General features: G+C 32.5%; 2 protein-coding genes across 2 annotated transcripts; one reads left to right on the top strand and one right to left on the bottom strand.

The window, feature by feature from the left end:
- Positions 1-2,260: 2,260 nt before the first annotated feature.
- On the top strand, positions 2,261-2,924 carry LOC107889044 (non-specific lipid-transfer protein-like). The gene is made up of 2 exons (XM_016813342.2): positions 2,261-2,680; positions 2,799-2,924. The coding sequence occupies exons 1-2, from the start codon at positions 2,328-2,330 to the stop codon at positions 2,806-2,808; spliced, it is 363 nt and encodes a 120-aa protein (XP_016668831.2). The 5' UTR covers positions 2,261-2,327; the 3' UTR covers positions 2,809-2,924.
- A 17,213-nt stretch (positions 2,925-20,137) lies between these two features.
- On the bottom strand, positions 20,138-23,553 carry LOC107889045 (UDP-D-apiose/UDP-D-xylose synthase 2-like). The gene is given in 9 exon segments (NM_001326754.1): positions 20,138-20,545; positions 20,644-20,779; positions 20,878-20,970; positions 21,075-21,176; positions 21,289-21,422; positions 21,504-21,618; positions 22,502-22,609; positions 22,757-22,849; positions 23,199-23,553. Coding segments are annotated over 9 exon segments (1,161 nt in total). The 5' UTR covers positions 23,466-23,553; the 3' UTR covers positions 20,138-20,432.
- Between the last annotated feature and the right edge of the window lie 299 nt (positions 23,554-23,852).

The raw sequence follows: 23,852 nt of genomic DNA, 5'->3' as shown, positions 1-23,852 counted from the left end.
TTATTACAAAAATGTAACAGAATTGTAAAAATTGTAAAAAAAACAATTTAAAAAGTTTTATTTTTTATAAAATTCTAAAAAGATATTTAAATTTCAAGGTCTTTTTTTGAAATAACTTGAAATTTAATTGCTTTTTAAATTTTTATAACAATTTTTATATATTATTTTTATTTTTTAAAATTATAATTATATATTTTAGAATTTTATAAATTTTATAAATTTTTTTTATAAATTATATATGATTTTTACATTTTTAATCAATACAATATATATAATATTAAAAAAATATAAAAAAGGACACGTGGCATATTCTAATAGTGTCACGTGGCAGATTAATGCCGATCAACACTAACCAACTGTCGGTCAACAATGGTCAATACCAGTCAACGCCAATCAATGACAGTTCAAAATCAATAGTGTTTTTTTAATATTGAAATGTTTAATATTATAATTTTCTATTTTTAATTTAAATTTAATATTTTTAATTTAAAAAAATCTAAATGCCACATGACATTTTTTCATTGGCGAAAACAAGCCACGTTAGAGCTGGCAAAACAGGCTCGAGCTCGAAAGTCCGCCCATGCTAATCTGAGCTCGTAACGATCTAATTCCGAGAAAACTTGAGCCAACAAAACTTGAGCTCGAGAAAGCTTGACACCAATCTGGCTCGAGTCTAAGATAAATTCGACTTAAAGCCCGAAAAAGCTCGACTTTAATCATCAATGCATATATGTATAAACTATTAATATATGATATGATATAACCTTATAAAATGTAGTAGGAGGGCTAATTTTTAAATGTATGAGAAGTATAAAGACTTAGAACATATTTCAACTAGCATAATAGTAAATAATAATATATAACAAGTAATATATCATATACTACTATTATATATAACTATTATTATAATATGGATTATAATAAAAATATATAGTATTACATGATATTATAATGTTTAATCATTTATGCATATATATAAACTATTAATATATTATATGATATAGCATTATATAATATAGGAGTGCTATCTTCCAAATGTATGAAAAGTATATGGACTTAGAGTATATTTCAACTAATATAATAATAAACAGTAATATATAATATATAATAATATGTAATATATAATGTACTACTATTATATATAACTATTATTATATTATATATTATAATAAAAGATATAATATTACATAACATTATAACGTTTATCCATTTATGAATATATATAAACTACTAAATGGTATAATATAGTATTATATAATATGATAAGAGGGCTAACTTTCATATACGCATGGAAAATATAGGGATTTAGAGTATATTTCAACCAATACAATTATAAACAATAATAATTAATATATAATGTATTACTATATATAATTATTATTATATTATAGATTATATTAAAATATATAGTATTGAATGATATTATAATGTTTAACCATTAAAACATATATAAAATATTAATATAACATATTATACATGATATATAACATTATATAATATAGTAGGAGGGCTAACATTCAAATGTATGAAAAGTATGGTTTATACTTTACGGATGAGAAACAATTTTTTAATAATAGTATTCATTAAAAATAATTATATTTCAAAAAATAAATTAAAATTAAAACAAATAATTAATTTAAGTGGATGATAAACTTTCTTGGTAGTTTTTTTTATTATAAATAAAAAGAAAAAAATTATTGATATATATTAGTGGGTGAAAACATTTATATAATAAATATATAAAAATAAATGATAAAAATAAATAAATGAGGCTTTTGTTAGAATGGTAAAGTTAAAATAGAAAAGGATATAATATTTTTGGTTCAAATCCTGTAATTATCATTATGTGTATATATATTTCTAGATTTATCAAAATGTAAAGAGATAAATTATCTCAAAATAATGTGTAGGTTTATAAAATAAATAGATTTCTAGTAATTTTTAAAATTGAGTTAAGACCAGATCGATGTGAAAAAGCGATAATATTATACCAAAAACTATACTAAAATTCAAACTAATTGAGAATTATAATATGGATCAAGATAAAACCGATAGTGGTGGATGGAACCTAATTTCCAAGCATTAAAGATACTAAACCTTAAAGCCAAAACATGAGAAGGAGAGAAAAAAAGCTTTGTATTGAATTGAGCGACATTTGGCAACTCCTGACGTGTTGTATTGGTATGCAATTAATTTTTTTTGTTCTTGTCATATCCCAATTCACTAAACTTTTGGCTATAAAAACCCTCAAGCCCTAAGCACACAACAATCAACTTTCCTTACAAGTTATATAAAATTTGCTTAATTTCTTCTAATTACTGAATCATATGGCTAGCACTATGTCCGTCAAGCTTGCATGGGTTATGGTCTTGTGCTTGATTGTGGGTGCACCCCTGGCTAAAGGGGCCATAAGTTGTGGCCAAGTTATATCAACCTTGACACCCTGCATTCCCTACGTGAGAAACAACGGTGCTGTTGGCGTGCCTGCACCTTGCTGCAATGGGATCAGATCTCTCAACGCGGCTGCCCAATCAACTCCAGAGCGCCAATCAGCTTGCAACTGCGTCAAAGCATTAGCTGCCAGCATTTCTGGCATCAACTATGACCTTACGAACAAACTCCCAGGCATGTGTGGGGTGCACAGCCCTTTCAAGATCAGCCCCAGCACTAACTGCAAAAGGTTCATCGTACATTTTAACCACTCAAATTTAAAATTAAATATCACAGAATCTAAGACAAGAAAATTAATGACTCAAACGTAACTGATGAATGCATTTGTTTTTGTTGTTGCATTGCAGTGTCAAGTGAAGTCATGCAAAAACTCGGCAGACCGTGAGAATGTCTAAAACAATATTTTTAAGAACATCATGCAAGTGTTCCATCTTCATAAAGTTCAATTTAGCAAGATTTGTTGAATTGTCAAACTCATAGCATGCATTCAAAATCTGTCCAACACAACAAAATTACCTAGTTTAATCCTCTCAAACCTAAATAAATCTACCACAAAATCAATGGGATTATCATGCCAGAATTTAATAAGAAATTAAGGAAGAATCATTCAAATAATAGGGTAAAAATTTCAAGTCTAAAATTCTACCAACGCCAACAAAATCCATTAAACCATCACTATAATCACTCTTGGAACAATTAAACATGCTAAGCTTACTCTCTCTAAATAAGAATTGGTCATGCATTATCTACAAAGCAAAAATTAATAGAATACACATTCTAGCATTTCAAGGCATGCCTTCTTGATAATGCATCAACTTTCGAATTCTCCTTACCTTTGCTTATTTATTATTGTTAGAACTCTAAAAATAAATTTGAAATAAAGCTTAATAAATTAGGATCTACCATGTAAAATTATTAAGAACAAAGTTAGATATGGAAGTGTACTTGAATTCATCGATTTCTTGAAATCTTCAAATTTTATGGCTTTGATCTTCCAAATTAGCGCACAAGTAATCTAGAGAAGATGGTTCTCTCTTTTCTAAAGATGAGATATTAAAAAAGTTACGTTATGTGTAGTTTGAGGACCATAACCCTAATGTATAACCTTTGCACATTAACCCTAATTTCTAATCACCCCATCATCAATTAGAAATTAGTTACTAGAGTATCTACACATATTTAACTCATACTTTATTTAATAACTAAAGCTCAATAAACCTTAATCAAATTACATCGCTTTTAATTTTGACTAATCTTTTATGATAGTAAATAATATGTAATTACTATTATTATATATGTGATGTTTATATTTTCCAATAGTGGAAAACTTTAAATGTTCAATTTATCTCACTCCCACATGTAAAATCTTCTATTTGGGGGGGGGGGAATAATAATGTAATTGAGCTCCTCTCGGTAGATCACTAAAATCTTCAAATAAATAAACACCAATAGACAAATTCAAGTTATAGTTAGTTAAAACATAACCACTTCTCTATTTTGCATATACAACATATTTGTTTCTTTTCATTCTTTTCACTCGTTCTTTTCTCAATTTTAATTTTGTGTATGCTATTATGCACTAGGTGTGGGCCGTCAATTTGGTTTTTATCACTTTCAACCTCTTTACACTCAATCTTTTATATGAAATAATCTCACCAACGATATCATTAAAAACATGAGATAATCTCACCAACGATAACATTAAAAAACAACTCTTTAGGAGGATAAAATGTTTCAAACTTATCTAAACTATACTTTAGTGAACAACTCTAATAATTTAAAATTTCTTCTATTACGCTTTGTTCACCAACTTTCTTCTTCACAAAGTGACCCGTCTCTATCTTTTAAATCATCATTAGAACATGATTCTAAAGTCATATTATCACATTTACTTTTATTAATCAATTACTCATGTTTGTCTATCGCATGAATTTGTTTTTATTCAACGTAGATTTCTTTTCCCTCACTAAAATGTTGTCAACTTTTGCGTACTTCTCACTTTTCTTTTCTTTTCTTTTTTTTTTTGCATTGTGTTCTATGTCCATTTATCCAATATGACCTTTAGAAATAATTGGAACAGTAAGGAACTATTTTATACCATGAATACTTCGTGTTGGTGGGATTACAAAAAACAAACAAAAAAGGGTAAAGAAGTCGTTGTTGATGTGAATGGAATACATTGTTAACCACAAGGAAACTCTTTGCAACTTAATGACATGATTAAATCTGCAACTTTCAATTAGTCACAATAATTCCTTATTATTAGCACTTGTATTTACAATCAATCTCTCCACCCAAATAGATTGGTCAATTTAAGGGGTAGACAAGAGCCTTGGCCCCATTTAAAATGAAAAAAAATATATAATTCAACCCCTTATAAATGATTAAATTATAAATTAACATATAATAAAATTACATTTAGCTGCCTCAAATGAGAAAAATTCTATTAAATCCTGAAATAATAAAATTAACATATAATAAATTTATATTTTAATCTCTTAAAAATTATAATTCAATTTCCCTCCCTAAAAACAATTTATAAAAGCCCCTAATTCTACCTTGTAAGAAAACAAATAAAAAATCTGTTACAAGCCCAATTTGCCCGGCCCAAAACCCAACCTATCCTAACCCAATAATACAAAACCAAACCAAATCCCTAAACTCAAATATCAACCCAAGCCCAAACTAACCCTAATAGCCCAAATCAAAAAAAAGAGAAGAAAAAACAAAACCCCTAGGTGCGCCGCACCTAGGTCTGCCACCACCTTCGGCCACCTACCCTCTGACTCACCTGCTCTACCGCTCGTGTCAGCACCTCCCATGCACCTACAAAACCAGAGAAGAAATGATAGCAAGAATAGTTGTAATATAGGCTATAAAAGCCCTAAAAATGTAAACTAAAAGGGACTTTTTTTTGCTTGGAAATAAAAACAGACATTCAAACATAAAAGGGTGGAAATACCATCAAAAAGTTTAAAACACCAACACAAAATCGTAGCAAGAAACACCAAACAGAGTTCAAAGGTTTCGAAATAAAGGTTTTATTTATTTTCGTTTTTGTTTTTTTATTTTATTTTATTTTCTTTTGAACCTATTTTCTCCTTTATTTTCTTACCAAATACACATATATATATTAAAAATTTAGATAGAAAAAATATATACCCTTTTTTGAATTTCTGGCCACCGCAACGGTGGCCGACGGAGGCCCTACGGCGGCAAGCTCGCCGGAGCTTGGCCTGGGGGGGCACTTCAGAGAAAAAGGGGAGGGAGAAGTTTTTTTTTTAAAGGGGTGTTGAAATGAATTTTTTTTTTTGGAAAATTCACTTAAATAGAGGGCCAAAACGACGTTGTTTTGGCCTGGGTCCTTAAACCGCAAAACGGCGTCATTTTGAGCCTTAACCCATAACCCGACCTGCTTCAGGCCAAGGATCCGCGTGTTTTCAGTGGAAGGGCTAATTGCACTTTTAGCCCTTCTGCTTTTTTATTGTTTTGAAATTTAATTTTTTATTATTTTTAATTTTACCCTGCAATTTATTTTGGTTTTCATTTTGGTCCTTCCTTATGTTGTGCCTTTTGAAGCGAGGGGTTATTGCCCATTTTAGTCCCTCCTGGGTATTTGCGCATGCAATTTAGTCCTTTTCTCTTTTATATATTTCTAGATTTCCCCAAACTTTCTGTTTTGAATTCAATTTAATCCCCTTTTTAATTATTCGATTACTTTACTATAAAATTAGTTAATTTTATTATTTTTACTATTATTATTATTATAAATATATTATTGTTATTATTGTTATTATTATTTACATGTTATTATTTCTTTTTCTTTTATTATGGTATTATTATTATTGCCATTATTACTTTTTTTATTTATTATTATTATCATTATTATTATCTTATTTTATTGTCATTTTTACTATTATTATTATTTTTTTATTTTTTTACTACTATTATTATTAGTATTATCAATATAATTATTACTATTATTTTTTACAATTATTATTTCACATACTATTATTACTATTTTTGTTATTATTATTATTATTTTTACCATATTATTATTTCCTATTTTTATATATTATTATTGTTATTAACATATACTATCATTATTAATGTACTCTTATTTCTTCTTCTTCTTATTATTATTACTAATATCACTATTACCATTATTATTATTATTATTATTGTTGTTATTATTATTATACCTTTTTATTATTGTTACTATTGTATTATTACTATTATTATTATTATTATAATATTTTCTTTTTTTGTATTTACTTATATGTTATTATTTTTATATTAACTAATTTAATATATATATTTTAGCACACTTATTTTATTTATATATCATTACTCTTATTATTAATATTTCATCATTTATTTTATTTGTATCTTTTTTAATAATTTCAAACTTTAGATTATTTATTATTTGTATCATTGTTGTTACTATTTGTATTTACCATTATTATTACTATTATATTCACTTTTATTACTATTACTTTTTTTATTTTTTTATTTTTTTCTATTACTATTATCATTATTATTAATACTAATATTAATATTCTTATTATTACTTTTATTATTATCATTAGTATTATTATTTTTACTACTACTATTATTATTATCAACATTATTATTATTATTATTATTATCGTTTTCATCTTCATTATCATTTTTATGTTGGCATGTTTTTTTATTTACTTATGTATCCGTTTATTTCATTTCCCTTATGCATTTGTTTTATATTTTTATATTACTAGCCTTGATTTTATTTCATCTTTTTATAATTGCTCATATTATTGTTATTAACACTATCACACCTATTATTATGTTATTATACATATTAGTACCATAATTTTATTTTATATTTCACTATAAATCATGTCATAGTTTTACTCGATACATTAAAATAATTCTTTCATAAAGCAAGCTTCGTATTTAGAAATTCGAGAAAATTGTGCCCTAACTTACTGGGTTTCGATTTTTTCTCGTTTAACCTAAATAATGACACAATCCTCTTAAATCGTAACATGAGTTTTGAATAAAATACTTATCCTCAGAGATACGAGGTGTTATGTCCTAACTTACTGGATATGACATCTTGTCACCTCGAGATGAGGTTTTTGCAAACAAAGGCAATATCTGGTATTTGAAAGTTCGAGATATCGTGCCCTAACTTACTGGGTTTTGACTTTTCTCGTTCACTCTAAACAATCGAATACCCTTTTAAAAAAGAGGCTAAAATACACGAATTTTAAGTAAAAGACAGGCTCATCTCAAAAGTTCGAGACGTCATGTCCTAACTTACTGGATGTGACATTTCATCACTTTGAGACGAGAAGGTCTTTAACATTTGAGCCTTTTTTTTACAAAAGAGGGATTGTATTTCAAAGTCTTTCAAGTTTTCAATTTTTGACACTAAGACACTAATTAATCAACTAGGTTCCAATTTTTGGGCGTGTCAAGGGTGCTAATCCTTCCTCGTGCGTAACCGACTCCCGAACTCATTTTCTGATTTTCGTAGACCAATAAAATTATCATTTTAGTAAATCTTAACTTTTATTAAAATGATTAATTTGAGGTGAGCCGATCACACCTCATCAAAAAGGATTGGTGGCGACTCCCTTTTTTCATTTCCATTTTCAAATCAAAGTCGACTGCCGTTTTCCAAAAAAATGGTTTCGACAGCTTGACGACTCCACTGGGGACCCAAATAAGAGAGTCAAGCTACAAGTTGATTAACTTTTATCTTTTTGTCGAAGATTGAAAATTTGGTTTTGATATACGATCCTCTCATTGCATTTTATCCGTCTTGTGTTACGATCTTCATCATTTTATTCATATTTTCTTTATTTGCCTCGAGCTTTTTTGTATATACCTGCGCATTGCATTACATGACCGCGTGGTTACACCCTTTTAAGTGGGAGTGAGAAACTATTCCTTCGTGAGGTCTTCACCTCCGTGTAGGATAGTGGATCGCTTTCGGGATACATTTGTACCTATGTCTTCGTGAGATTTTCATCTCCGTGTAGCCATAGGGAAATGTATTCCCCTGAACTGAATTCGGTCTATATGAGCCTATAATGGGTGAAGATCGAGGAATCTACTGGTTCAGGTACGCTTCCTTAGAACGAAACACATATAGAGAGACTTAGGAGCCCACCTTAGGTAGAACCACGCCAAACCCTAGTGGTCACCTAGATAGGTACTCTATTTTGTTTATTTCTCTTGTGCTAGCATGTTGCTTTTGTTTTGATTGCATTGCATTTTCATTATAGAAAAGAGGTGTTGAATCACATTCGATTGCTAAATAGAAAAGCTTGTCATGGACAATGGATTTCTTGATAAAGTGGAATATAATACGGTCGTCCGAATATGGTCTGAGTAAACAACAAGAGAAGGCTAATAGTTCATGAAGGAATACATGACTTTGCTTCATCGCCTGAGGATCCAAGCCAACAAAGGTTATTCGAGAGCTATCATGTCTTAAAGAAACTAACGAGTATCGCAGGGATAAGTGAGCAATGGGTCACAGTCCAAATCAAGCAAAAATGAGATAATAGAGACATCTTTTGAAAAATTTGCAAGATTCGACCATAATATCCGGTTATGAAAAAGATCAGTGTCTTCGCTTGGAATATTAGAGTAAGGCCGCATATGTAATCCGTTTTATGTAAAGAAATTTATTTTCTAGAAAAGTTGTTCTAATGGAATTGAATTCAGAATCAACGCCTCTTTTTCTTTTTTGCATTCATTCCATGCATTTGCATTGCATTTCATCACATGCATTACATTAATCAAAAGAGTTGGAATTCTTTGAAGAAGTCGAAGGCCCAGAAGGAACGTTTGGAAATTGGAGCATCAATGCCATATCCAAAGAAAGAATTGGAAAATAAAATTGATCAGATATTCGCCCTAATGAGTCGGGAAGGGTTTTGAACAATGGGATTGTGGAAGAGATCCTTGTATTTCTTACAGCCAATTTAGAGTAATTTTCAAAACAAGCTTGTTGCTTTAAGCCTAGGAGCAATAAGAAGCCTTTTGTGAAATAGGCTTATGTCCAAAAATCTTTATTTCAATAAAATGCATTTTTGTTTGAACAAATATTCTTTTATTTCCATTTATAGATTCTTTTGTTCTTTGAACTCTCTTTCAAATATTCTTCGTTCATGATCATACCACACGAATGATCATTCTTAGATTCATTTATGCTTTGAAATCTTCCATTGTACCTACAATAGGTACCCAGATATCAACGACATGAGTAACGCTACTACTAACCCAGAATCTCATTTTGAGCGAGATATGTGTCTAGAGGGATCTTAGGACTTTGAAAATAACAAAGATTGTAACATATCTCCTGATTTGTTAAGGATGGTAGAACAAGATGAAAACAAATCCTACTCTACAAAAGGTCAGTGAACATTGCAAGAAAAGAGGTGAAGATCAAAGCCTAGCTCACCACAAAAACAAAGCAAGACATCATTGAGTTATTCCCAATTCAAAGATGATGTTTTTGCATGATCGTATCAAGATATGCCTAGGCTATTAAGACGTGAGAATGCTATGAGGTGTTCGAAAAGCACATGATAATGGTTTTTCGATTGCTAGGCTAATCATGAGGTTCGGGTACTGCTGATCCACCATGGAAGGGGATTGTATCAGTCAAGCAATGAATGCCAAAAGGAGGAAGACAAGACTTTTATGCCTCCTCAATTTCTTCACAAATTTTATATATGTGGGGCATGGATATTATGAGGCTGATCTAGTCAAAAGCTTCTAACCGATACCGATTCATCTTTAGGGTCGTCGATTACTTCACGAAAAGGGTAAAAGTTGTTTTATAAGCCAATGCTACTAAGTAGGCAATCATCAAATTCCAAAAAAAAAAATGCCAACAAAGAATGCCAGAAAAGATCATGTCTAACACAACTGCACAATGTCAAAATTTTACAGTCTGTTTAAAGATTAGGTGCTATATTGCAATGCAGCAAAGGCAAAAAAAAAAGAAATAAAAAAAACAAAAACAACAAACTAAGGATCATGGGGAAGATGACCGAGACTTGTAAAGATTAGCATAAGAAGTCACCATTTATCCTCTATGCTTATCAAACGTCGTCCAGGACCTTAGCCGGGGCAACACATTGCTCTTGGGTTTATGGGATAAAATCAATTTCAAAGACGAGATTCTTTTTCTCCGAGTCTTGTTAGAGCTGAAGTTGGATAAGGCAAAATGGATCCAATCCCGATAGGATCAATTGAATTTGAAGAGAGAGGGTCGAAAGCTATCTGTCGAGGTCTAATGCACCGGAAATGACTTATGCAAGCTTACTATAAAAAGGTTTATCCTAGAGAATTCCACGAAGGGAACTTGATATTGAAGAAGATTCTTTCTATACAAAATGACTTTAGAGGAAAGTAGATGCCAAACTGGGAAGGAACTTATGTAGTAAAAAAAGCTTGTTCTGGAGAGGCATTGATGGATGGCAAAGATTTGCCCAAACTGGTGAATTCAAATCCAGTCAAGGAGTATTCTACCTAAAAGGAAAGAGGCCAAGGTGAAAACCCGCAAAGGGCGACTTAAAAAAAGAGAGAGAAAAATAAAAAAGAGAGGTCAAGGTGAAAACCTGCAAAGGGCGCCTTGAGACCAAAAGGGATTCGAGTTGAAAACCCGAAAAGGACGGCTTAAATTTGGATCAAAGTGGGGCATACAGCAGTCTTGCTATGCCTGAATTAACAATGAAGAAGTATGCTACGTCTTGGGGCATCGACAAAGTACTCTGAATCCCCTAAACACATATTGAGCTCAGAAAGATCCTCAAGAAGTTGGTACAAAAAAACTCAAGCTGCGATGTCTGGGGCACCTAATCTTCTATTTTACCCATTTTGAATTTGTTATATTTGATTAACTTATTCATTTCAAGATACATCCCAATAAATTTTCTTCTTAATTGTATTTGCGATCCTTGATTAACTCACTTGCTTCGAGCTATGCTCTTGATTAATTTCCTTTCGGTCTATTGTTATGATCTTTTTCAAGCATTTTACATTGAAATGAAGATTCGTGGACCAATAATACTTTCACAAAAGAAGTTTTCCATATTACTCTGGAAGCTTCTAAATAATACAAGAACCTGAAACAGGACTATTGTTTAAAACTCACCAAGCCTAAGGGTTGGAAATATTGAAGAAAGATGATTATCTCTTTGGAATTTTTATTTGTTGAACAAAAAGACAAGACATCACGTCGATGATATAATCTCGACGAAAATGAGCAATGTCAACCAAAGGGTAAAAGAGGATCGTTCTCGGGAAAAGAAAAATGATACTCTGCATTCATGTAAATATCAGGCACATACATCTGGTCATTACACCCAGAGAATGGTGTAATAGATCAAATTGATTGAAGATGATACAAATCATATACCTCTGAGTTGCAAGAGGATGGATGGAAGAAACCAAATGTTATTCCCCTGAAGTTACGATGGGAGATACAAACTTTATGTCCCAGAAGGAACAGTGGAAGGAATTCTGAAATTTCAGCGGGGCAAGCTTGCCGAGCAGAATGTGATTGTTTCTTTGACTTTTCTGAATACCAGCCGAACAAAATGGCAGCGTGATACGTCATTCCTGATGAACAATGAGCAATGATACCTTAAGCCTTTTAAAAAAGATCATTTTCATTTCTGCATTCATATATCATTCATAACACATCTAATTAGGAGCATTTGATTCATTTCGATCATAGCATCCTAATTATTTGACACAAGCATAACACATCTAGTTAGGAGCATTTGATTCATTTCGATCATAGCATCCTAATTATTTGACACAAGCATCACATCTAGTTAGGAGCATTTGATTCATTCCGATCATAGCATCCTAATTATTTGGCATAAACATAGATACATAAACCGATTCTACAGATCATGTCCCTAGAGGACGGTGTAGCAACATCGGTGAATTCACAGATCTTATCTCCCTAAGCGGTAGTGGAGCAGATCGAAGACGGTGAGCCTTAACCCCCTAAGCAGTAGGGTAACAGGCCGAATTACAGATCTTGTCTCCCTAAGTAGTGGTGGAGCAGATCGAAGACGATGGGCCTTAACCTCCTAAGTAGTAGGGTAACAGGTTGAAATTACAGATCTTATCACCCTAAGCAGTAGGGAAACAGATCGAAGGCGATGGGCTTTAACCCCCTAAGCAGTAGGATAACAGGCTGAATTTACAGATCTTATCACCCTAAACAGTAGGGAAACAGATCGAAGGTGATGGGCTTTAACCCCCTAAGCAGTAGGGTAACAGGCTAAATTTATAGATTTTATCACCCTAAGTAGTAGGGAAACAGATCAAATGCGATGGGCCTTAACCCCCTAGGTAGTAGGGTAACAGGCTGAATTTACAGATCTTATCACCCTAAGTAGTAGGGAAACAGATCGAAAGTGATGGGCCTTAACCCCCTAAGCAGTAGGGTAACAGGCTGAATTTACAGATCTTATCACACTAAGCAGTAGGGAAACAGATTGAAGGCAATGAGCCTTGACCCCCTAAGCAGTAGGGTAACAGGCTGAAAATTATAGATTTTTTCTCTCTGAAATGGCGTTGGAGCGGCTAGAAGCCACAGCAGATCTCCTTGAAGTTTCAGCAGATCTTTCTCCTAAAATGGCGTTGGAACGGCTAGAAGCCACAACAGATCTCCTTAAAGTTTCAGCGGATCTCTTCTCCTTGAAATGGCATTGGAGCGGCTAAAATCCATAACAGATCTCCTTGAAGTTTCAGCGGATTTTTTCTCCCTGAAATGGCGTTGGAGCGGCTAGAAGCCACAGCAGATCTCCTTGAAGTTTCAGCTGATTCTTTTCTCCTTGAAATGGCGTTGGAGCAGCTAGAAGCCACAGCAGATCTCCTTAAAGTTTCAGCAGATCTCTTCTCCCTGAAATGGCATTGGAACGGCTCGAAGCCACAGCAGATCTCCTTAAAGTTTCAGCGGAGTAGATTGAAGTCACAAGTCTTATCTCCCTAAAGTTGCAGTGGAGCAAACTGAAGATAGCAAATCTTATTTCCCTGAAGTTGCAGTGGAACAGATTGAAGCTATGAATAAACAGATCTTATCTCTCTGAAGTTGCAGTAAAGCAGATCAAAACAAACCTTATCTCCCTGAAGTTGCAGTGCAGCAGGTTGAAGTTGCAAGTCTTATCTCCCTAAAGTTGCAGCAGAGTAGATCAAAACAAATTCCATCTCCCTAAAGTGGCAATGGAACAGATTGAAGTTGAAGATCTTATCTTCTTAAAAGTGCAATGGACTGGAACGAGGCAAGCTAAAGAAGAGGAGCACGACATAAGTCAAGACTCGACGAGACCAGGAAAAATTGGTCTTTCTTAAAAGTCTTTGCTCTGTTCTCGTTACACGATAACGAACAAAGAGGGGCAGCTATTATAAGCCCAATTTGCTCGGCCTAAAACCCAACCTATCCTAACCCAATAATACAAAACCAAACCAAATCCCTAAACCCAAATATCAACCCAAGCCCAAACTAACCCTAATAGCCCAAATAAAAAAAAAGAGAAGAAAAAACAAAAACCTTAGGTGCGTCGCACCTAGGTCTGCCACCACCTTCGGCCACCTACCCTCTGACTCACCTGCTCCACCACCCTATCAGCACCGCCCATGCACCTACAAAATCGGAGAAGAAATGACAGCAAGAATAGTTGTAATATCAAGCTATAAAAGCCTAAAAATGTAAACTAAAAGGGACTTTTTTTTGCTTGGAAATAAAAACAGACATTCAAACATAAAAGGGTGGAAGTACCATCAAAAAGTTTAAAACACCAACACAAAATCATAGTAAGAAACACCAAATAGAGTTCAAAGGTTTCGAAATAAAAGTTTTATTTATTTTCGTTTTTGTTTATTTTATTTTATTTTATTTTATTTTATTTTGAACCTATTTTCTCTTTTATTTTCTTACCAAATACACATATATATTTTAAAAATTTAGAAAGAAAAAATATATACCCTTTTTTGAATTTCTGGCCACCGTGCACGGTGGCCGGAGACTGCGGCTGACGGCGACCCTACGGCGTCGAGCTCATCGGAGCTTGGCCTGAGGGGGGAAGCACTTCAGAGAAAAAGGGGAGGGATAAGTTTTTTTTAAAGGGGTGTTGAAATGATTTTTTTTTTTTGGAAAATTCACTTAAATAAAGGGCCAAAACGGCGTCGTTTTGAGCCTTAACGCACGACCCGACCCGTTCCAGGCCAAGGATCCGCGTGTTTTCAGTGGAAGGGCTAATTGCACTTTTAGCCCTTCTGCTTTTTTATTGTTTTGAAATTTAATTTTTCATTATTTCTAATTTTACCCTGCAATTTATTTTGGTTTTCATTTTGGTCCTTCCTTATGCTGCGCGTTTTGAAGCGAGGGATTATTGCCCATTTTAGTCCCTCATGGGTATTTGCGCATGCAATTTAGTCCTTTTCTCTTTTATATATTTCTAGATTTCCCCAAACTTTCTGTTTGAATTCAATTTAATCCCCTTTTAATTATTCGGTTACTTTACTATAAAATTAGTTAATTTTATTATTTTTACTACTATTATTATAAATATATTATTTTTATTATTGTTATTATTATTTACATGTTATTATTTCTTTTTCTTTTATTATGGTATTAGTATTGCCATTATTACTTTTTTATTTTTTATTTTTATTATCATTATTATTATCTTATTTTATTGTCATTTTTACTATTATTATTATTTTTATATTTTTTATTTTTTACTACTATTATTATTAGTATTATCAATATAATTATTACTATTAGTTTTTTACAATTATTATTTCACATACTATTATTACTATTTTTGTTATTATTATTATTATTTTTTTACCATATATTATTTCCTATTTTTATATATTATTATTATTATTAACATATACTATCATTATTAATGTACTATTATTATTATTATTATTATTATTACTAATATTAATATTCTTATTATTACTTTTATTATTATCATTAGTATTATTATTTTTACTACTACTATTATTATTATCAACAATATTATTATTATTATCGTTTTCATCTTCATTATCATTTTTATGTTGTCATGTTTTTTTTATTTACTTATGTATTCGTTTATTTCATTTCCCTTATGTATTTGTTTTATATTTTTATATTACTAGCCTTGCTTTTATTTCATCTTTTTATAATTGCTCATATTATTGTTATTAACACTGTCACGCCTATTATTATGTTATTATACATATTAGTACCATAATTTTATTTTATATTTCACTATAAATCATGTCATAGTTTTACTCGATACATTAAAATAATTCTTTCATAAAGCAAGCTTCGTATTTAGAAATTCGAAAAAATTGTGCCCTAACTTACTGGGTTTCGATTTTTTCTCGTTTAACCTAAATAACGACACAATCCTCTTAAATCGCAACACGAGTTTTGAATAAAGTACTTATTATCGGAGATACGAGGTGTTGTGTCCTAACTTACTGGATATGACATCTTGTCACCTCGAGATGAGGTTTTTGCAAACAAAGGCAATATCCGGTATTTGGAAGTTCGAGATATCATGCCCTAACTTATTGGGTTTCGACTTTTCTCGTTCACTCTAAACAATCGAATACCCTTTTAAAAAAGAGGCTAAAATACACGAATTTTAAGTAAAAGACAGGCTCATTCTCAAAAGTTCGAGACGTCGTGTCCTAACTTACTGGATGTGACATTTCATCACTTTGAGACGAGAAGGTCTTTAACATTTGAGCCTTTTTTTTACAAAAGAGGGATTGTATTTCAAAGTCTTTCAAGTTTTTAATTTTCGACACTAAGACACTAATTAATCAACTAGGTACCAATTTTTGGGCATGTCGAGGGTGCTAATCCTTCTTCGTGCGTAACCGACTCTCGAACTCATTTTCTGATTTTCGTAGACCAAAAAATTATCGTTTTAGTAAATCTTAACTTTTATTAAAATGATTAATTTGAGGTGACCCAATCACACCTCATCAAAAAGGATTGGTGGCGACTCCCTTTTTTCGTTTCCATTTTCAAAATCAAAGTCGACTGTCATTTTCCAAAAAAATGGTTTCGACAAAATTAATTTAAAGAAAGTAAGTTGCGAAATCTTCAAAGAAATAATGAATATTAATTTATCTAAGAAATCAATGAAATAGATGAATCATTTTGTAATGTTCGACCACGGTGATGAAGAGAGTGTAATATGAGTTCAAGTCTAGATACTTAGCTTAGTACATTATTATTTTAAAAAAAGTTTATATTTAATTCCAAGAGATATATTGTAAATAAAACTCTTTAATTATGGTAGGTTGGTTTATTTAAGAGTTTTATTTATTTAATTACTATCCATATTATGCAAACAACACTTAACACTTTTCTCTAAAATATTTTGTTCACTTTATCTCCGATAAATATGAGTTAAGTCGAATCGAATGGAATTGTTCGAATTTAAAAAATTTAAACATATCAAGTTAAAATATTATTACAGTACAATTATTTCCATGTTAGAGTATATAAATTTTAAAACCATATATATTGAAAAACTCTTTCAAAGCAAAATAAGAGGAAAAAAATACTTTATTATATTAAATTTAAATAATTAATTTACTTATTTAGGCCCCAAAATTATATTTTATAATTTTTTAACTTTTTTAATATATTTTTTAGAATTTTTAAATTTTTTAAAATAAAAATATTGAAAATTTTATAAGTATTTTTAATCTTAAAAATTATTTGAATTTTTTAAAATTTTGATTATTTTAAAATTTTTGTTAAGAAATATTAATTTATTCATTTTTAAAATTGATAGTGACCAAAGGGATATTTACATCAATATATCATTTGAATTATTCAAACTATTCGAGTTATTAAATTGTAAAATTTAACTCAATTCGAAACTTGAAATACTTATTTTAATTGACTGGATAAATTTGAATAACTCAATTTGATTAACTCGAAATTTAAAAAATAATTCAAAATTTTCAAGTCAAATATAATTTTGCTGCTATCCGAGGATCAATAAGTTTAGTATAGCAGCCACGTGAACATATTAGGCTTTTTCTATGAATCTAAGTAAGCAAGCAAAAGCCTAGTATTTTTTCGTAACAAAGGGGTCAATCCATTCCTTTAATGAGTTGGTGGACGTGTTCATGATTACATTCCTCTCCAACAAGATACTACAACAAAGCCTGGCATATATACTCCCCATCAAGTAGAAATTAAGATGGCAAACCTCGGGATTTTGTTCCTAGATTCAACACAACAACAATGAAACTTAAGGGTTTAACAGATGAATGGGCCATCTAGGTGTTCAATGCGAGTATAAACTACGAACACCTCAAGTATGCGCTAATAAATGACTAGCTAGACAGACTTTCCACCCTCTACGAAAGCGCCCACCAGTACGCTGAAAGAAGAGTTTCAAGGGGCAAAACCGCCGTCTAAATCCTCTGTCAACCTCCCCTCTGAGATTTAATAGCCCTTGCAAAGCTCGCCTTTCTCTACATGAACATCAAAAGAGAAATCCTTCGGCTTACACTTGGGGGAGATGTTCCTCTGCTCCTACCAAATCTCCCTAACGTCAAAGGACTGGCAGAGATGATAGACAACGCCAGCAACATGGGGAACAAGTAAAGTGAACACCCTACAATAGATTTGAAACTTACACTTCTCTCACTGCTTCCCCCGCTTATATCTTTAACCAATTTGAAAATCAAGGATTTTAGAGCCCCCGCCTCCCATGAGACCCAACCAGTACAAAAGAGATTCTACCCATAAATGCCAATTTCATAACACCTCCAACCACAGAACAAAAGACTGTAAACCTCAAAAATGCAATTGATTCAGCTGTGCACAGAAGTATGTACCACAGATCCCCCGCCAAATGGACTCCAAGCAAGAGAAACCTTATGCGAATCAAGAGAAGAAAAGGCTCGCGGTAAGAAGATAATCAAGGGGTGATAAATGTAATAATCGACGGTAATGAGGAATGGGCAAAATCAAACACACAAAAGGACCGTATCTAAGAAACACCATGTTTGTTAGTGCTCTACTTAAAAGGCCTCACCTAGTTCAAGCCTGGCAAATCAGTTTCAATGAAAGAGATGAAGTTAATTTCTCAGACACTGATGGTAACGATTAATTTCTCAGACACTGATGGTAACGATCCCTAATAGATATGACAATCATTGCGGACTTCCAAGTGGAGAACATTGGTTGACAGACAGCAAATAGAAGTACTACTTTACGACGCGTTCAAATAGATAGGCCTCAAAGAAATAGTATTAAAAAAGGCAAGCTCTATTTATGGCTTCGCCAACCAAGAGGTTCTATCGTGCTACCAATTACAATTAGTGACAGTCAGCATTAGGGATGTGTAAGTTTCCGATAAAACCGAATTAATTCGGTTAACCGACTGAATTCGGTTAATCGGTCAGTTAACCGAATTAATTCGGTCAGAAATCGGTTAATAATTTTTTAGAAGTTCGGTTAATGGTTAATTCGGTTCAAAATCGATCAGTTAACCGAATTAACCGAATTTAATAAACAATATTATAATATAGTTCGGTTAATTTTTTGGAAATATAAATTAATCGGTTGGTTAAGTCGATTAATTTTTATGTGCTTTATACTTGTTTTAATTAAAAATAAAAAATATATATAAATTTTGGTTAATTCGGTTAACAGACCTAATTAACCGAAAAAGTTTTGTTCGGTTAATTTTTTTTTTAAAAAATTCAGTTCAATTAACAGTTAAAAATTTAAAAAATTCGATTAATTCAATTAATAATAGTTCGGTTCAATTAACTAATCGATTAACCGATTACACACCCTAATCAGCATACAACTGAATACAACTGAAATGGTTGAGTCTATAATAGTCGGCCAGCCTTTGACAAATAACGTTGTTTTCAGCAGGCCCGTTATGAGGATGGCCAAGATGGTTCTCATTGCATTTTGTCTACAGGTAAAGTTCCCTATTCTAATAAGATTTTTATATAAGATTTTAAAAATAATAAAATTTAACTTAATAAATAAACAAGTCTTATTTAGTCAAAGTTTAAAATTTCAAATTTCCAAAATGACAAAAACTAAAAAAAAAAGAACAACACTAAAATACAATAACTAAATCCAAAACCATAAAAACTAATGTAGATTTTAACTAAACCCGAAAACTATAAAATCTAAATGTAGAATCTGAACTTATACCAATAGTTGCCATTTTATACGGCAATAGTTTATCGGTGAAAATTATGAAACCTAGACCAGAAAAAAGAGCTATTTTACCATTTTTTTAGGGTAAGCTACTTATTGAGAACTAAATTTTCACTGTAGTTCTGTTTTTGGTCACCTAACTGTCAAAATTTCAATTTAATCACTAAATTTTCAAATTTGTTTTATTTAGTTACTCTGCTGTTAATTCTTCAACACCGTGACGTTCTTACTAGTGACTAAACAGGCAGTTTAGTCTCTTCCCTTCGATTTGCTTAGGGAATGAGAAAAAGAATAAAATAATAATAACACCATGAGCAAGTGAAGAGGTTCAAACAAATTAACAAAACAACTCAGGTGAGACAAATTAAAGAACCATCTAAAAAACCATAAAAACAGTATATCCTTTCCTTTTGTGTAATATATTTGACGCCCCCAACATGCTGCTGCATCTCAAAGCTCCACTGGAATAATAATTATAATACTAAAACAATACCATTCCCCTTGTAAGAACGTCTCCACATAAAACCATTCTAATAACATAGCTGCCAGAGCTACAGTGAGCTATTGACTACCAACATGGGGAAGACAAAAAAAAAAAAAGGGGGGTATAAAGAAGATCAACATATATGATATATTTAAAGACTTCCTAAAAGAAGCGGGGGAAAGAAGAATTGAAACATTTGCCATAAAGCACATTTCATGATCCTTTCTTAGCCGTGGTTTAAACATCTAGCCTCCTTTAGGATGCAGAAGGTTTTGCTATGGATTTCTTAATAGCCTCGGCATAAGTCCTGTGTTGGTAGGTTAGGGTAGATTCGAGCAAGTCCCAAAGGGATGTCTTGGGGTTCCAACCTGTTTGCCGTAATGAAACAATTGATCAGATGCTCAATTCACTTACAAGATAAAAATCCAAAGATCATACGAGAACAACTAAGAAAAGCACAACCTACCGAGTTGTTTGTTTATTATGGTCATGTCTGGAATTCTCTTGTCACTATCATCATAACCCTCACCATAAAATTCCTTGGAGCTGACATCAACTGTTGGAGACTCCAGCACAGTTTCTCCACTAACCTTGGCATAGACCTGAAGAGCCCAAAGGCATGTAGTTATAAATTACATGTGATCAAATATACCACTATAAAAAAAATAAAAATACGAACTATAGAAACTATGTGCTTCACCTTAGTCATCATTTCAGCAAGTTGCCTAACTGTGACTTCATTGTTCGGGTTACCCACATTGAAAATATGGCCATTGGCCCTATCTGGATTTTCCTGGACAAATGAAACCCAACAGCTTAGTTTAATTTCTGCGTTTGGCTAGATGTGGGGATGAGGGAGGGAAGAGGGTGAGTAAGAAGAGACAAGTTAATACGCACAATCATCAAGAGAACAGCTTCAATAGCATCCTTTATGTATATAAAAGTTCTCTGAGATTCGCCACCATCCACAAGCTTAAGTGGTTCACGACGTAGGAGATTCTAAACAGGAAAAAGAAAAATTAACATTCAAAATATAACTATCAAAGAATTGAAAGGAGAAATTATAGGCGGCGTCTAGGATTCCTAGAATTAGGAAAAGAGTTCGACTAACATTACTAAAGCATGCAAGAACTCTGGGAACTCCCTCACTAGGACCATCAATACCAGGAATGAAATCCATCCTGGGTCCAATCCAGTTAAAAGGCCTCACAATAGTGAACTCGAGCCCAGTCTCTGCCCCTTCAGCTGAAATCGATATAAAATTAAGTCAGTTAATATAATTCTAAGCATCTCTATTGGGAACAGGCTACTTGATAAGATGCTAACCATAAATGAGCCTCTCAATCAACTGCTTAGCACATGCATAGGACCACCTCTGTTTCTCAATTGAACCAAAAATGCAGGGGGAAGTATCTTCCTTAAGAACATAGTAGGCAGGATCCTATATCACATAAATCAGAGAATGAACATATTAATAACATCTATAAATATGGGAGGGGAAAAGGAACAATAACACTAAAGGAAACTTAAAAATTTAAAGGAGAAAAAAACAAAACAAAGCATACTAAATCATTCTCAGCATCACCACAGATTTAGCCATACACATAAAATACGTCTAAAAAGCAGATTGCTTGATAAACAAAAGTCTTTTAAAAAAATGGCATACTTTGAACCCTTCAGCCTCATGAAGCAAACAAATTAATAAAAGAGCTTTTCCAAAAGTCTCCTTTTTTTTTTTTATAGAAAAAGGTTATAAACATGACTGACAAAGAAAGAAAATAAATGATAGTCAACAAAATTTAAAAACTTGAGAAGATAATATCAATAATCAGTGCAGGAATAAAGATCTTGCAAGGCTTGATACTGCTTGCGCATAAAGGGGCTGACCAGCAAATAAAATTGGCATAACTTGTTATAAACAACTCATAAGTACAACTTGACAGACTAAGTAAGACCTCATTAACCATTCAACTATCACAGTAAGTTGCTATTACATTGAACCAAACAACCACATAAACTCCCACCAACGACCCTCCATTTTTTTAGGAGGGCATTGACCAATGTCTGCAGACCATCCAATTTCAAGATTCATTCATTTAAAATAGCTTGACATTTCAGCTCAACACCAACTCCAATTTTTTTTTCCTACTAAAATATAAAACATATAAATCAAAAAATAAACATTGAATCTTTCACATAAAAAGAGCACCGAAAGATCTATACAAAACCACACATGTTACCCTGTTAAAAGCAAAGCATAGATGTAAAATCCTTTTTCAAGAGATACTCAATTAAGCTATTAAAAAAGGAAAGTGAAAGGTTACCTGACGGAGAGGAGAATCTTTAGGAAGAAAGCTTCCAATAGTTTTTCCATACACTTCACAAGTAGAGAAGTGAATCAGACGCTTGTTGTTCTCTGAACAGTACTTCACCTATCAAACCACAAGTTCACAGCACTGACTTCAACTTCGATCTCAAAAAGCTAGTAACAATCAAATCCCCCCTCATTCACATCGACATCAATCTAACTAAAAGAGAAATAAAAGATGACAAAAAACCATTACAAGAGAAATGCTTACCACAGGAAGTGCATCAATAAAATTGCTGTAAATCGTGTCTAGTGGACGCGTATTATAATCTGCCGGAGTACATATGGCAGCAAGATTTATCGTCTACATTGCCAGAAAAACAATAAAAACCAAATCAATCGCCATAAATTCAGCAAGAACTTTTGAAACTCAACAAAATAAATCCAACAGATAATAAGAAACTAGCTTTTAAACAACAATGGGAGAAAATTAGCTCCAGAGGAACTTCAAAATCACATAAACAAAAACAAGATTGCATGAGATCTAATAAATTAAAACAAAAGGGAACACTAAACAAACAAAACGAAGAAAAAGCAGTCAAGCGGAAAATAAAGAGAAACAGCAAAAGATCCGCCTGAGCATAATTTTCAGCAAAAGGAAGTAGTATCAATGATATAAGAAAAGAGAGAGAGCAAGAAAGGCAAGAAATTACGAGATCTGCCATCTTGATGAGGCCTTCGAGCCTAGAATCGTGCTTAATGTTAAGTCGGTGGAACTGAATACGGCCAGCCCAAGGGAGAGAGTCAGGCTCGAGGAGATGCTTGATCTTGTCATTGTAAACGTCCAAGGCGAGCACCTTGTGCGGCGTCTCCGACATCAATTTCTCGCAAAGGTGGGAGCCGATGAAGCCTCCGGCGCCGATCATGCATATCGTCAACGGCTTTATTGGCCTCCCATCAAGATCCGTTCTCGTAGCCATTTGAAACGACGCCGGTTTTTTATAATCTTCGAACGACGGAGACGACGATAAAAAAAAATATTAGCAGTGTTACAAGAGAAGAAATGAGCTGAGAGAAATGGAGATGGAGAAAAATGAAAGAGGGGCGTGCTGTATATATGTGGTTGGAAGGAAGGAATTGACAGAGAGACGGTGACCCTTTTTTACAAAGTTACACTAGATGATGAGGCCGGATTAATGCGTACTCGCGAATGTAGCTAAATCGGTGTACTCGAACGATAAGAGGTACACGTGGAGGATTTAAATGGTGCGGGCTAATGTTGGGTGCACAGGATCCCGGTGAACCGTGTTTAGATTGGATCTGAGGATAATTATTTCAATCATACCATAAATTTTTATCTATAAAAC

Source organism: Gossypium hirsutum, chromosome A09 (assembly GCF_007990345.1).
Source record: "Gossypium hirsutum isolate 1008001.06 chromosome A09, Gossypium_hirsutum_v2.1, whole genome shotgun sequence".
In the NCBI taxonomy this organism is placed as follows: domain Eukaryota; kingdom Viridiplantae; phylum Streptophyta; class Magnoliopsida; order Malvales; family Malvaceae; genus Gossypium; species Gossypium hirsutum.
Note: the sequence above shows the minus strand (reverse complement) of the source record. Positions and strands in the feature narration are given on the sequence as shown.

Bases quoted from the DNA above. Each gene is read 5' to 3' on its own strand.
- LOC107889044 (XM_016813342.2), top strand. From the start codon at position 2,328: ATGGCTAGCACTATGTCCGTCAAGCTTGCATGGGTTATGGTCTTGTGC.